Source organism: Mobula hypostoma, chromosome 8 (assembly GCF_963921235.1).
Source record: "Mobula hypostoma chromosome 8, sMobHyp1.1, whole genome shotgun sequence".
Lineage (NCBI taxonomy): Eukaryota > Metazoa > Chordata > Chondrichthyes > Myliobatiformes > Myliobatidae > Mobula > Mobula hypostoma.
Window position 1 is genome coordinate 140,831,984 of NC_086104.1, and position 13,813 is coordinate 140,845,796.

A 13,813-nucleotide genomic window follows, 5' to 3' on the forward strand; every position below is an offset into this window, starting at 1 on the left:
TAGCCAGGTGGTGGTGGATCTATGGAATTAATTGTAACAGTTGACTATGGAGGCCAAGTTATTGGGTATATTTAAAATGGAGATTTATAGGTTCGTGATTAATAAGGGGATCAAAGGTTACAGGGAAAAGACAGGAGAATGGGGTTGAGATGGATGATAAACCAGCAATAATCAAATGGCAAAGGAAACGCAATGGGCCAAATGGCCTAATTCTTCCTCCTATGTCTTATGGCGTTACGGTTTAGCCTGATCTTCTGTTGGCTTCTCTTATTTCACCATTTTGTTCTTTTTTTCAGGCAAGTGAACAAATCTATTACTCAAGTGCAGAAGGTAAGTCTAGTCACTAATGGCATAATTATTCCACACATGGGGACATCACTGTAAATTGTAATTGATTAATATATATTTGGACAAGATTATTGTACAAGTAGAACTGATCATTTCCTGGCCATCGGTGGTGGAAACTGGCAGTTCAAAAGGCCAGAGTCAGAGGAGCACATAAATTTGCAGAGCTTAAAGGAATGGAGAAGCTTATTGAAATAGGAGAAGATTAAGCCATGTAATGATGAAGTTTTTAAAAAAGCCATGTTCTCGACTTCCCCAACTTACATCAGTGAACACAGGACTGGCATGACATATTTTGATATCATTCTAACCTTGATGTTCTATTTGTGTCATCACTGCCAATACCAAGAATGGCAGCAGAATCAAGACTTGTTGAAAATAAAGCAAGCCCATTGTTGACAGTCACAGAAATGTGATGTGTTCTAAACGCACATGGTCCGTTTAATGTATCTCCCTTTCCAATATATCATTGATTTGGAATTATCTGGTGGTGAATGGGAAGAATTTAAGTTTTTGGTAACAGGTCTTTCCTTCGAGATAACTTTAAGAAATCAGACGGGATAATCAGCCATCAGCCATGTTCTAGGTTACTGCTGAATGACCTGTAAAATTGAATATGACATTGATTTAGTTCTGAATATCAATTGGCAATCCCCTAATCCTGGGGCCATATTAACCCAAAGAAAATCATCTGCTACTCTTCTCCCAAAAAAGAGTCACCTGAATATCAATCACACCATAGTTTGAGCCCATTGCAAATCTCACTGCAGACACCAATAATTCTTCACAATGCATGGACTAGAATCATCTTGAACTCCATTGGTTGCTTTGCAGTCCTTGAAGGAAATAGATTGCAGATTCTACCCTTAAATTATTTTGTGAGGATTTAGTATTCCAAAGATTAATGTCAATGAATGACTTTTCAATCTCAAAAATAACCTTAGGATATTCTTTCACACATCATGCAAGACAGGAATCAGAAAATAACTGACTGCATTTCACAACGCAGGTTACAGAACGGCCAGCGTCATTATCGCTCTGACAGATGGCGAGCTGATGGAGAACCTTTTTTATTATGCAGAGCTAGAGGTAAGAAGGCTGTCTGGCTTGGTGAGTATGAATGACTGTGATGCAATACATTCTGCACTATTAATCAGGGCCAGCCAAGAAACAGTGTGGAATTTAAAAAGAAACACATGGACTGAGGTTGTGTCAGATACAGATTGCAAATGCCTGACATTGAAAGTCATGCTGCTGGAATCTGCATATTAGGAAAGGGAGATACATGTTGCACAATTAAACTTGACATGTAACATGATAAGCTGATTTCTGGATTTAGTGTTTAATATTGATCAGAAGCTTTTTAACCAAGCCCTTATTGCTGTTAGGCTACGTTGCTTATTTAATTAGTTTTGTGTGTTTTCATTCCTTCTCAATATTCTTTTCCTTAAGTACGTGCAGTCAACCTTTATGTCACATTGAATACTTTTACATCTGCATCTTACTTTGGTTAAAAGGAAAGCTGTTTCTATATTGGAAGAATATGCTATGTATCAAAGATAATTATGACAGATAATTTCTGACTGAAATGCATTGACATTTTCTGGCTAATAAGTCTGAAATGCATTGCTACAGAGCCAAGTTAACACTTTTTACAAAGTATTACAAAATGTTTTCAGGATGAAAAGAGACCACACAGTATGACAGAAAACATGCTGAGTTTATGGTCCAGGAAAGCTTCTCGCTTTCAACAGTCACTTCTATTCCTTCCTCCATTGTTTGCTTATCTAATGACCTTTTGAATGCATTAATATCATTCATCTCAAGTACTGACTTTTGCAGAAAGTTGTATTTTAAAGTATTGCTAGGTTAAAGAACTTTCTGCTGGATTAATGAATGGCTATCATCATTATCAATATGTGCCGTGTTGTACGATGTGGGCAATCATGGTCTTGGCAAATCTTTCCACAGAAGTGGTTTGCCATTGCTTTTTTCTGGGCAGTGTCCTTGCAAGGTGGCTGACCCTAGTCATTATCAATATCCTTCAGCGATTGTCTGCCTGGTGTCAGTGGTTGCATAACCAGTACTTGTGAAATGCACCAGCTGCTTATATGACCATCTGCCCACCTGATCCCATGGCTTCACGTGACCCTGTTCAGGAGGCTAAGCTGTTGCTGCACCTTGGCCAAGGGTGACCTGCAGGCTAGCAGAGGGAAGGAGCACCTTACACCTCCTTTAGTGAAGACATGTCACCACCACACCACCCTATGTCCTCTTATTTTGGTCTTGCCTTGTGAAAACATTTTATTGTGTGCCTACTATAGTAAGCATTTTCATATCCTCAAGCTGCCTATTAGGTCAATCCTCAGCTTCTCATTAGAGAAAAGGATGGCTCCCTTTTAAATTCATTAATTTTTCTCATTTGAATTCATGCATTTCAATCTTTGGAATGTTTTTAGTGCATATCTAGCAATTCTAGTTGGGACATTAGCCCTGCTGCCAAGTGAGAAATTATAAATTTATTGAAAAGTAATCAAAAAGTAGGTGCCAGAGTCCGGGATGTTTCTGATTGTGTCCATGATATCTTGAAGCAGGAAGGAGAAAAGCCAGAGGTCGTGGTACATATTGGTACCGACGACATAGGTAGGAAGAGGGAGGAGGTCCTGAAAAAAGTCTACAAGGAGTTAGGAAAGAAGTTGAGAAGCAGGACCTCAAAGGTAGCAATCTCGGGATTACTGTCTGTGCCACGTGACAGTGAGTATAGGAATAGAATGAGGTGGAGGCTGTGTGGCTGAGGGATTGGAGCAGGGGGCAGGGATTCAGGTTTCTGGATCATTGGGACCTCTTCTGGGGCAGGTGTGACCTGTACAAAAAGGACGGGTTGCACTTGAATCCCAAGGGGACCAATATCCTAGTGAGAAGGTTTGCTAAGACTATTGGGGAGAGTTTAAACTAGAATTGCTGGGGGGAGTGGGAACTGAACTGAAGTGACAGAGGAAAGGGAGGTTGTCTCACAAATAGAGAAAGTTTGAAGACACTGCGAAAGGGAGGATAGGCGGGTGATAGAGAAGGGACGTGCTTAGTCCGATGGTTTGAGATGTGTCTATTTTAATGCAAGGAGTATCATGAATAAAGCAGATGAGCTTAGAGCGTGGATCAGCACTTGGAGCTATGATGTTGTGGCCATTACAGAGACTTGAATGGTGCAGGGGCAGGAATGGCTACTTCAGGTGCCAGGCTTTAGAAGTTTCAGAAAGGATAGGGATGGAGTCAAAAGAGGTGGGGGCATAGCACTGTTGATCAGAGATAGTGTCACGGCTGCAGAAAAGGAGGAAGTTATGGGAGGGTTGTCTACAGAGTCTCTGTGGGTGGAGGTTAGGAATAGGAAAGTGTCAATAACTTTACTGGGTGTTTTTTATAGACCACCCAATAGTTACAGGGACATTGAGGAGCAGATAGGGAGACAGATTCTGGAAAGGAGTAACAATAACAGGGTTGTTGTGGTGGGAGATTTTAATTTCCCAAATATTGATTGGCATCTCCCTAGAGTGAGGGGTTTAGATAGGGTAGAGTTTTTTAGGTGTGTTCAGGAAGGTTTCTTGACACAATAAGTAGATAAGCCTACAAGAGGAGAGGCTGTACTTGATCTGGTATTGGGAAATGAACCTGGCCAGGTGTCAGATCTCTCAGTGGGAGAGCATTTTGGAGATACTGATCACAAGTCTATCTCCTTTACCATAGCATTGGAGAAGGATAGGAACAGACAAGTTAGGGAAACATTTAATTGGAGTATGGGGAACAATGAGACTATCAGGCAGGAACTTGGAAGCATAAATTGGAAACAGATGTTCTTAGGGAAACATACGGAAGAAATGTGGCAAAAGTTCAAGGGATATTTTCATGGGGTTCTGAGTAGGTACGTTCCAATGAGACATGGAAAGGATGGTCGGGTACAAGATCTGTGGTGCACAAAAGCTGTTTTAAATCTAGACAAGAAAAAAAGAAGAGCTTACGAAAGGTTCAAAAAACTGGGTAATGATATGAATCTGGAAGATTATAAGGCTAGCAGGAAGGAGCGTAAGAGTGAAATTAGGAGAGCCAGAAGAGGCCATGAGAAGGCCTTGGCTGACAGATTAAGGAAAACCCCAAGGCATTCAGAGGATAAGACATGAGAGAATAGGACCAATCAAGTGTGATAATGGAAAAGTGTGTATGGAACCGGAGGAAATAGTGGAGGTACTTAATGAATACTTTGCTTCAGTATTCACTACGGAAAAGGATCTTGGAGATTGCAGGGATGACTTGCGGTGGACTGAAAAGCTTGAGAATGTAGATATTAAGAAAGAGGATGTGCTGGAGCTTTTGGAAAATATCAAGTTGGGTAAGTGACCGGGACCGGACAGGATGTACCCCAGGCTACTGTGGGAAGCAAGGGAGGAGATTGCTGAGCCTCTGGCAATGATTTTTGCATCATCAATGAGGAGGGGAGAGGTTCCGGAGGATTGGAGTGTTGCGGATATTGTTCCCTTATTCAAGAAAGGGAATAGGGATAGCCCAGGAAATTATAGGCCAGTGAGTCTTACTTCAGTGATTGGTAGGTTGATGGAGAAGATCTTGAGAGGCAGGAATTATGAACATTTGGAGAGGCATAATATGATTAGGAATAGTCAGCATGGCTTTGTCAAAGGCAGATCATGCCTTGCGAGCCTGACTGAATTTTTTGAGGATGTGACAAAGCACATTGATGAAGGTACAGCCATAGATGTAGTGTATATGGATTTTAGAAGGCATTTGATAAGGTGCCCCATGCAGGGCTTATTGAGAAAGTAAGGAGGCATGGGATCCAGGGGGATATTGCTTTGTGGATCCAGAACTGGTTGTAGACGGGTCATATTCTGCATGGAGGCTGGTGACCAGTGGTGTGCCTCAGAGGTCTTCGTGATTTTTATAAATGACCTGGATGAAGAAGTGGAGGGATGGGTTAGTAAATTTGCTGATGACACAAAGGTCGAGGGTGTTGTGGATAGCGTGGAGAGCTGTCAGAGACTACAATGGGACAGTGATAGGATGCAAAACTGGGCTGAGAAGTGGCAGATGGAGTTCAGCCCAGATAAGGGTGAGGTGGTTCATTTTGGTAGGTCAAATATGATGGCAGAATATAGTATTAATGGTAAGACTCTTGGCAGTGTGGAGGATCAGAGGGATGTTGGGGTCTGAGTTCATAGGATTCTCAAAGCTGCTATGCAGGTTGACTCTGTGGTTATGAAGGCATACGGTGCATTGGCCTTCATCCATCGTGGGTGTGAGTTTAAGAGCCGAGAGATAATGTTGCAGCAATATAGGACCCTGGTCAGACCCCACTTGGAGTACTGTGCTCAATTCTGGTCGCCTCACTACAGGAAGGATGTGGAAACCATAGAAAGGGTGCAGAGGAGATTTATAAGAATGTTGCCTGGATTGGGGAGCATGCCTTATGAGAACAGGTTGAGTGAACTCGGCCTTTTCTCCTTGGAGCGACAGAGGATGAGAGATGACTTGATAGAGGTGTACAAGATAATGAGAGGCATTGATCATGTGGCTAGCCAGAGGCTTTTCCCCAGGGCTGAAATGGCTAGCACAAGAGGACATAGTTTTAAGGTGCTTGGAAGAAGGTACAGAGGAGATGTCAGGGGTAAGTTTCTTACGCAGAGAGCGGTGAGTGCGTGGAATGGGCTGCCGGCAGCGGTGGTGGAGGCGCAAATGATAGGGTCTTTTAAGAGACTCCTGGATCACTACATGGTGCTTAGAAAAATAGAGGGCTATGGGTAAAGCCTAGGTAGTTCTAAGGTAGGGACATGTTCGGAACAGCTTTGTGGGCTGAAGGGCCTGTATTGTGCTGTATGTTTTCTATGTTTCTATGTTTCTAAGTAAGAGATGAGGGAAGGGTGATAAGACAGCATTATCATATTAATGTAATGTAGATTCCAGGAATCTACTCCTCAGCTGTGAGGCTGTGAGACTGCTCCGGCACCTACGTGCTTCGTGTCTGCAAGCTTCACAGTGATTTGACTAGACTGACTCCTGCCTCAGCATGGAGCTGGACCTACTGCAATTTGCCTTTCGCCATAATGGGTCAATGGCAGATGCAATCTCAATGGCTCTTCATACAGCTTTAGACCACCTGGACAACACAAACACCTACGTCAGGATTCTGTTCATTGACTATAGCTCAGCATTTAATATCATCATTCCCACAATCCTGATTGAGAAGTTACAGAACCTGGGCCTCTGTATCTCCTTCTGCAATTGGATCATCGACTTCCTAACCCGTGCAGATTGGTGATAGTACTTCCTCCTTGCTGATGATCAACACTGATGCACCTCAGGGGTGTGTGCTTAGCCCACTGCTCTACTCTCTCTATACCTATGACTGTGTGGCTAGGCATAGCTCAAATGCCATCTATAAATTTTCTGACAATACAACCATTGCTGGTAGAAACTCAGATGGAGACAAGAGGGCATACAAGAGTCAGATACGCCAACTAGTGAAGTGGTGTTGCAGCAACAACCTGGCACTCAACGTCAGTAAGACGAAAGAGCTGATTGTGGACTTCAGGAAGGGTAAGAAAAAGAAATACATGTCAATCCTCATAGGGGGGTCAGAAGTGGAGAGAATGAGCAGTTTCAAGTTCCTGGGTGTCAAGATTTCTGAGGACCTAACTTGGTCTCAACTATAAAGAATTATATGCAATTATAAAGAAGGTAAGTCATCGACTATACTTCATTAGGAGTTTGAAGGGATTTGGTATGTCAACAAGTACACTCAAAAACTTCTATAGATGTCCCAGGGAGAGCATTCTAATAGGCTGCATCACTATCTGGTATGGGGGTGCTACTGCACAGGACCGAAAGAAGCTGCAGAAGCTTGTAAATTTAGTCGTTTCTATCTTGGGTACCAGCAATACAAGCCATAGAAACCATAGAAACATTACAGTGCAGAAACAGGCCTTTTGGCCCTTCTTGGCTGTGCCGAACCATTTTTCTGCCTAGTCCCACTGACCTGCACCTGGACCATATCCCTTCATACAGCTCTCATCCATGTACCTGTCCAAGTTTTTTCTTAAATGTTAAAAGTGAGCCTGTATTTACCACTTCATCTGGCAGCTCATTCCACATTCCCACCACCATCTGTGTGAAGAAGCTCCCCCTTAAGTTCCCTTTAAACTTTTCCCCCTTCACCCTCAACCCATGTCCTCTGGTTTTTTCTCCCCTAGCCTCAGTGGAAAAAGCCTGCTTGCATTCATTCTATCTATACCCATCATAATTTTATACACCTCTGTCAAATCTCCCCTCATTCTTCTACGCTCCAGGGAATAAAGTCCTAACCTATTCAACCTTTCTCTGTAACTCAGTTTCTCAAGACCCGGCAACATCCTTGTAAACCTTCTCTGCACTCTTTCAATCTTATTAATATCTTTCCGGTAATTAGGTGACCAAAACTGCACACAATACTCCAAATTCGGCCTCACCAATGTCTTATACAACCTCACCATAACATTCCAACTCCTATATTCAATACTTTGATTTATAAAGGCCAATGTACCAAAAGCTCTCTTTATGACCTTATCTACCTATGACACCACTTTTAGGGAATTTTGTATCTGTATGCCCAGATCCCTCTGTTCTACTGCACTCCTCAGTGCCCTAGCATTTACCTTGTATGTTCTACCTTGGTTTGTCCTTCCAAAGTGCAATACCTCACACTTGTCTGTATTAAACTCCATCTGCCATTTTTCAGCCCATTTTTCCAGCTGGTCCAAATCCCTCTCCAAGCTTTGAAAACCTTCCTCACTGTCCACTACTCCTCCAATCTTTGTATCATCAGCAAATTTGCTGATCCAGTTTACCACATTATCATCCAGATCATTGATATAGATGACAAATAACAATGGACTCAGCACTGATCCCTGTGGCACACCACTAATCACAGGCCTCCACTCAGAGAAGCAATCCTCCACTACCACTGTCTGGCTTCTCCCGTTGAGCCAATGTCTAATCCAATTTATTACCTCTCCATGTATACCTAGCGACTAAATCTTCTGAACTAACATCCCATGCGAGACCTTGTCAAAGGCCTTACTGAAGTCCATATAGGCAACATCCACTGCCTTCCCTACATCCACGTTCCTGGTAACCTCCTCGAAAAACTCTAATAGATTTGTTAAACATGACCTACCATGCACAAAGCCATGTTGACTCTCCCTAATAAGTTCCTGTCTATCCAAATACTGGTAGATCCTATCTCGTAGTACTCCTTCCAATAATTTACCTACTACTGATGTCAAACTTACCGGCCTATAATTTCCCAGATTACTTTTTGAACCTTTTTTAAACGAGGGAACAACATGAGCTATCCGCCAATCCTCCGACACTTCACCCGTGGATACCGACATTTTAAATATATCTGCCAGGGCCCCTGCAATTTCAACACTAGTCTCCTTCAAGGTTCCTGTCAGGTCCTGGGGATTTATCTACTCTGATTTGCCTCAAGATAGCAAACACCTCCTCCTCTTCAATTTGTATTGGTTCCATGACCTCACTACTTGTTTGCCTTATTTCTATTGACTTCATGCCAGTTTCCTTTGTAAATACAGACGCAAAAAACCTGTTTAAGAACTCTGCCATTTCTTTTGGTTCCATACATAGCCGACCACTCTGATCTTAAAGAGGACCAATTTTATCCCTTACTGTCTTCTTGCTCTTTATATACCTGTAGAAGCTCTTTGGATTATCCTTCACCTTGACTGCCAAAGCAACCTCATGTCTTCTTTTTGCCCTCCTGATTTCTTTCTTAAGTATTTTTTGCACTTTTTATATTCCTCAAGTACCTTATTTGCTCCCTGTTTCCTATACATGTTATATATCTCTTCTTCTTTATCAGAGTTCCAGTGTCCCTCGAGAACCAAGGTTCCTTATTCTGATTCACTTTGCCTTTAAACCTGACAGGAACATACAAATTCTGCGCTCTCAAAATTTCTCCTTAGAAGGCCACCCACTTACCAATCACATCCTTGCCAGAGAACAACCTGTCCCAATCAACGCTTTTTAGATCCTTTCTGATTTCTTCAAATTTGGCCCTTTTCAAGTTTAGAACCTCAACTCGAGGACCAGATCTATCTTTATCCATGATCAAGTTGAAACTAATGGTGTTATGATCACTGGAACCAAAGTGTTCCCCTACACACACTTACGTCACCTGTGCTAACTCGTTTCCTAATAGGAGATCTAATATTGCATCCTCTCTAGTTGGTACCTCTATATATTGATTTAGAAAATTTCCTGAACACATTTTACAAACTCTAACCCATCCAGACCTTTAACAGTTTGGAGTCCCAATCAATATGTGGAAAATTAAAATCCCTTACTAACACAGCCTTATGTTTCCTGCAGTTGTCTGCTATCTCTCTGCAGATTTACTCCTCCAATTCTCGCTGACTATTGGGTGGTCTATAATACAACCCCATTAATGTGGTCATATCTTTCCTGTTTCTCAGCTCCACCCATATGGCCTCGGTAGACAAGCCCTCTAATTTGACCTGCCTGAGCACTGCAGTAACATTTTCCCTGACTAGCAATGCCACCCCCCCCCCCCCCATACCTCGATCACGTCTGAAACTTCGGAACCCTGGAACATTAAGCTGCCAGTCTTGCCCCTCCTGTAGCCAAGTTTCACTATTGGCTATAATGTCGTAATTCCATATGTCAATCCACACCCTCAGCTTATCAGCCTTCCCCACAATATTCCTTACACTGAAAAAGACACACTTCAGAAGATTATTACCACCACACACAATCCTTCTGTTTGTGACTTTGCATGAACTTTTAACATCATTTATTTTCACCCCTGCTCCACTATCTGCTCTGGCATTTGGTTCCCATCCTCCTGCAAATCTAGTTTAAACCCTCCCCAATAACACTAACAAACCTCCCTGCAAGGATACCCAGGAGATCTTCAAGGAATGGTGTCTCAGAAAGGCAGCATCCATTATTAAGGACCTCCAGCACCCTGAGCATGCCTTTTATTCACTGTTACCATCAGGTAGGAGTTACAGAAGCCTGAAGGCACATTCTCAGCGATTCAGGAACTGAATTCCTCCCCTCCGCCATCCGATTCCTAAATGGACATTGAACCTGTGAACACTACTTCACTTTTTTAATATATATTATTTCTGCTTTTTGCATGATTTTTAATCCATTCAATATATGTATATTGTAATTGATTTACTTATTTATCCATTATTATTTTTTTCTTCTTTTCCTATATTATGTATTGCATTGAACTGCTGCTGCTAAGTTAACAAATTTCACGACACATGCTGGTGATGATAAACTGATTCTGATTTGCCAGGCTATGTGATGAATCCAAACGTGGCCTATGGGCCTCCTCTAGCTGCTCTGTGATTCAGCTCTATCGACTCAGTTTGGTTCAGAATGCTGTTGCCTGCTTTCTTGTTTTCATGATTTGTGTTCTTTTTTGTCTTTCTCTGCACATTGGGTGTTGGTCTTTTTTTATTGTTTTTTTTCGGGTTTCTTGCTTTGTGGCTACCTGTAAACAGACAAATCTCAAGGTTGTATAATTTATACATTCTTTGATAATAAATGTAGTTTGAATTCTTTGGAGATTGCAACAATGTTCTAAGTAAAGTATTTCATTGCTTTCAATTACATTTGTTGTGTCTTAACCAAAAGCAACCAGCAACCACAGTTAAAAAGAAGGCTTGCATTTATGTAATACCTTTAGCATCCCTTTCATCCTAAACCACTTCCTTGCTAATTCACCACAGTCACTGCTATAATACAGGAAGTGCAGCAGCCATTTTGGCAACAGCAAACTCCCACACATGGCCATCTGATAATGACCAGACCATCTGTTCCTAGTAATGTTTACTGAGGGATAAGCATTGTTCAGGACACCAGGGGTAACTCTCCTGCTTTTCTAAAAAAATAATGTAATGGAATCTTTCACCTGAGAGAAAGCCTGTTAAATATCTCATCCAGAAGATAGCATGCCTGACAGTGCAATAAACTATGAATTATTGACCTAAATTTTTGGATTGAGGTTCAGGAGAGGGACTGATTCTGGATTCAAAAGCATAAGTGTTGAGCCAGAGAGAGCGCCCACAATTTGACATTGCATGTTGTAATGTTAAATCAGGTTCGCAGGTGCAGCAAGTGAGACAAAAAGTACTGGCTGTGGATAAGTATATTGATCATTTATTTATGAGCAGTAAAAATCTGACCAAACATTCATGTTCCTCAAGTTACAAAATACTACAAAGCTGAATATTCAACAAACATACTTAGCTAAAAGCACATGCAAAGCATGCCTTGCTAATGGTCATGTGCACCACTTGCCTTAAACAAGGGAGGAAAAAGAGAACATCTCACATGTGCTCTCTATAAATCCAGGATGTTTGAAACTGAACAACAGGCAACTAACCAATGGGAAAAGCAGCTGCAATTTCTAAACTATACAATCACAACGGAAGTGATTTTTGACAATCAGAATATGCCACCCCCCCCACCCCCATCTCAACCTTTCCACGTACAACAAACTCATCATCCCTGGAACCAGTTGTGGTGAATCGTTTCTGCACTCTCTCTGAGGTGTGTGTACTCCTTTCTGGATGAGATGACCAACCGCAGTCACTCACCAGCGTGTTGTGTAACTGCTGTAAGATATTGTTTCCTCTGTCCTCAATTATCCTCAAGATTAAAGCCAACATGCCATTTGCCTTCCAAATTGCTAGCTACACCCATATTTTGGCTTTTAGAGATTGTTACAATGACCAGTTGTATGTCATCATTGCACAACCTTTAAAAAATGTCCCTCATATCTCTTGAGTGGATAACTTCAAATCTTTCCACATTATTTTGAATTTACCATATTTTTGCATCTGTAGTCAGCTTTTAGAAGCCTCTCTACATCTTCTTCTGTCTTCCCAATCCTATTTACTCAGACTATCCCTTTGGATATATCGGTCTTGAAGCAAAATTGCTATTCCTATGTGGCATGTTGCTTCATGGTCTTTAGCACTGAGTAGGGAAGTTGGGGGGTGGGGGGAGGGAGGAGAGTTGAGCTGTATTGATAGGGGCTTTGTTAGTTAGGGGAACAGAAAGGAGGTTCCCTGGAAGAGAATGAGATTCCCAGATGGTATGTTGGCTCCCGGTGGTAGGGTCTGGGACGTCTTGAATTAAGTTCTCAGCTTTGTTAATTGGGAGGGTGAGCAGCCAGAGGTTGTGGTCCACGTAGGTACCAATGACGTAGGTTGAAGAATGGTGAGAATCTGCAGAGTGAGTTAAGGGAGTTTGATGCTAAGTTAAAGGACAGGACCTCCAGGGTTGTGATCTCAAGATTGCTACTCGTGCCACGTGCTAATGGGGCCAGAAATAGGAAGATCATACAGTTCTTCCTCTGGCTAACAAGTTGGTGTAGGAGGGAGGGTGTTATATTTTTGGATTATTGGTCTCTCTTCCAGGGAAGGTGGGAACTGTACAGAAGAGACAGTTCGTGTATTAACTGGAGGGTGACTAATATCCAAACGGGAAGATTTACATGGGAAACTAGAGCTGCAGGGGCATGGGAACCAGGGTGCCAGGGCACAGGCTGTGGAGACAGATGTGAACACCTCAGACAAAGTCAGGAATCAAGAGGTTGAGCTTGGTGTGATGAATGTTCTGAGTTGTGTATATTTCAATGCAAGAAGTATTGTAGGAAAGTCGGATGAGCTCAGGGCACAGATCAACACCTCGAATTATGATATTGTAGCCATTAGTGACACTTGGTTGCAGGAGGGTCAGGACTGGCTGCTCAATATTCCGGGGTTCCGTTGTTTTACATGCAACAGAGCAGAAGGGATCGTAGGGATAGTGGTGGTGTTTCTAGACATGGCACTGATCAGTCAAGACAGACTGGAGAACTAATCTAGTGAGGCTTTATGGGTGGAACTGAGAAACAAGAAAGGTATTCCAATCACAAACAAGAGAAAGTTTGCAGATGCTGGAAATCCAAGCATCATACATAAAATGCTGGAGGAACTCTGTGGGCCAGGCAGCATCTATGCCTGGCCTTCTGAGTTCCTCCAGAATAAGAAAGGTATGACCATGTTAGTGGGGCTATATTATAGACCGTCCAACAGTCTGCAGAATTTAGAGGAACATATTGAGAGCGAGATCTCAGACTATTGCAAGAAACATAAGACCATAAGATCATAAGACATAGGAGCAGAATTAGGCCATTTGGCCCATCGTGTCCTCTCCGCCATTCAATCATGGTCGATCCTTTTTTTCTATCTCCTCCTCAACCCCAGTTCCCGGCCTTCTCCTGGTAACCTTTGATACCGTGTCCAATCAAGAACCTTTCACTCCAATGACCTGGCCTCCACAGCTGCATGTGGCAACAAATTCCACAAATTCATCACCCTTTGGC

The 13,813-nt window shown here is 42.3% G+C and overlaps 1 protein-coding gene across 3 annotated transcripts in view; it reads left to right on the forward strand.

Annotated features, from left to right (window-relative positions):
* The window catches only part of LOC134351017 (anthrax toxin receptor 1-like), a 290,770-nt gene that overhangs the window by 52,952 nt on the left and 224,005 nt on the right, over positions 1 to 13,813 (forward strand). For all 3 annotated transcript variants that reach the window (XM_063056982.1, XM_063056983.1, XM_063056984.1), the window contains exons 5-6: positions 297 to 330; positions 1,355 to 1,434. In XM_063056982.1, the coding sequence (XP_062913052.1) occupies positions 297 to 330; positions 1,355 to 1,434 (114 nt within the window). The remainder of the gene's footprint in view (positions 1 to 296; positions 331 to 1,354; positions 1,435 to 13,813) is intronic.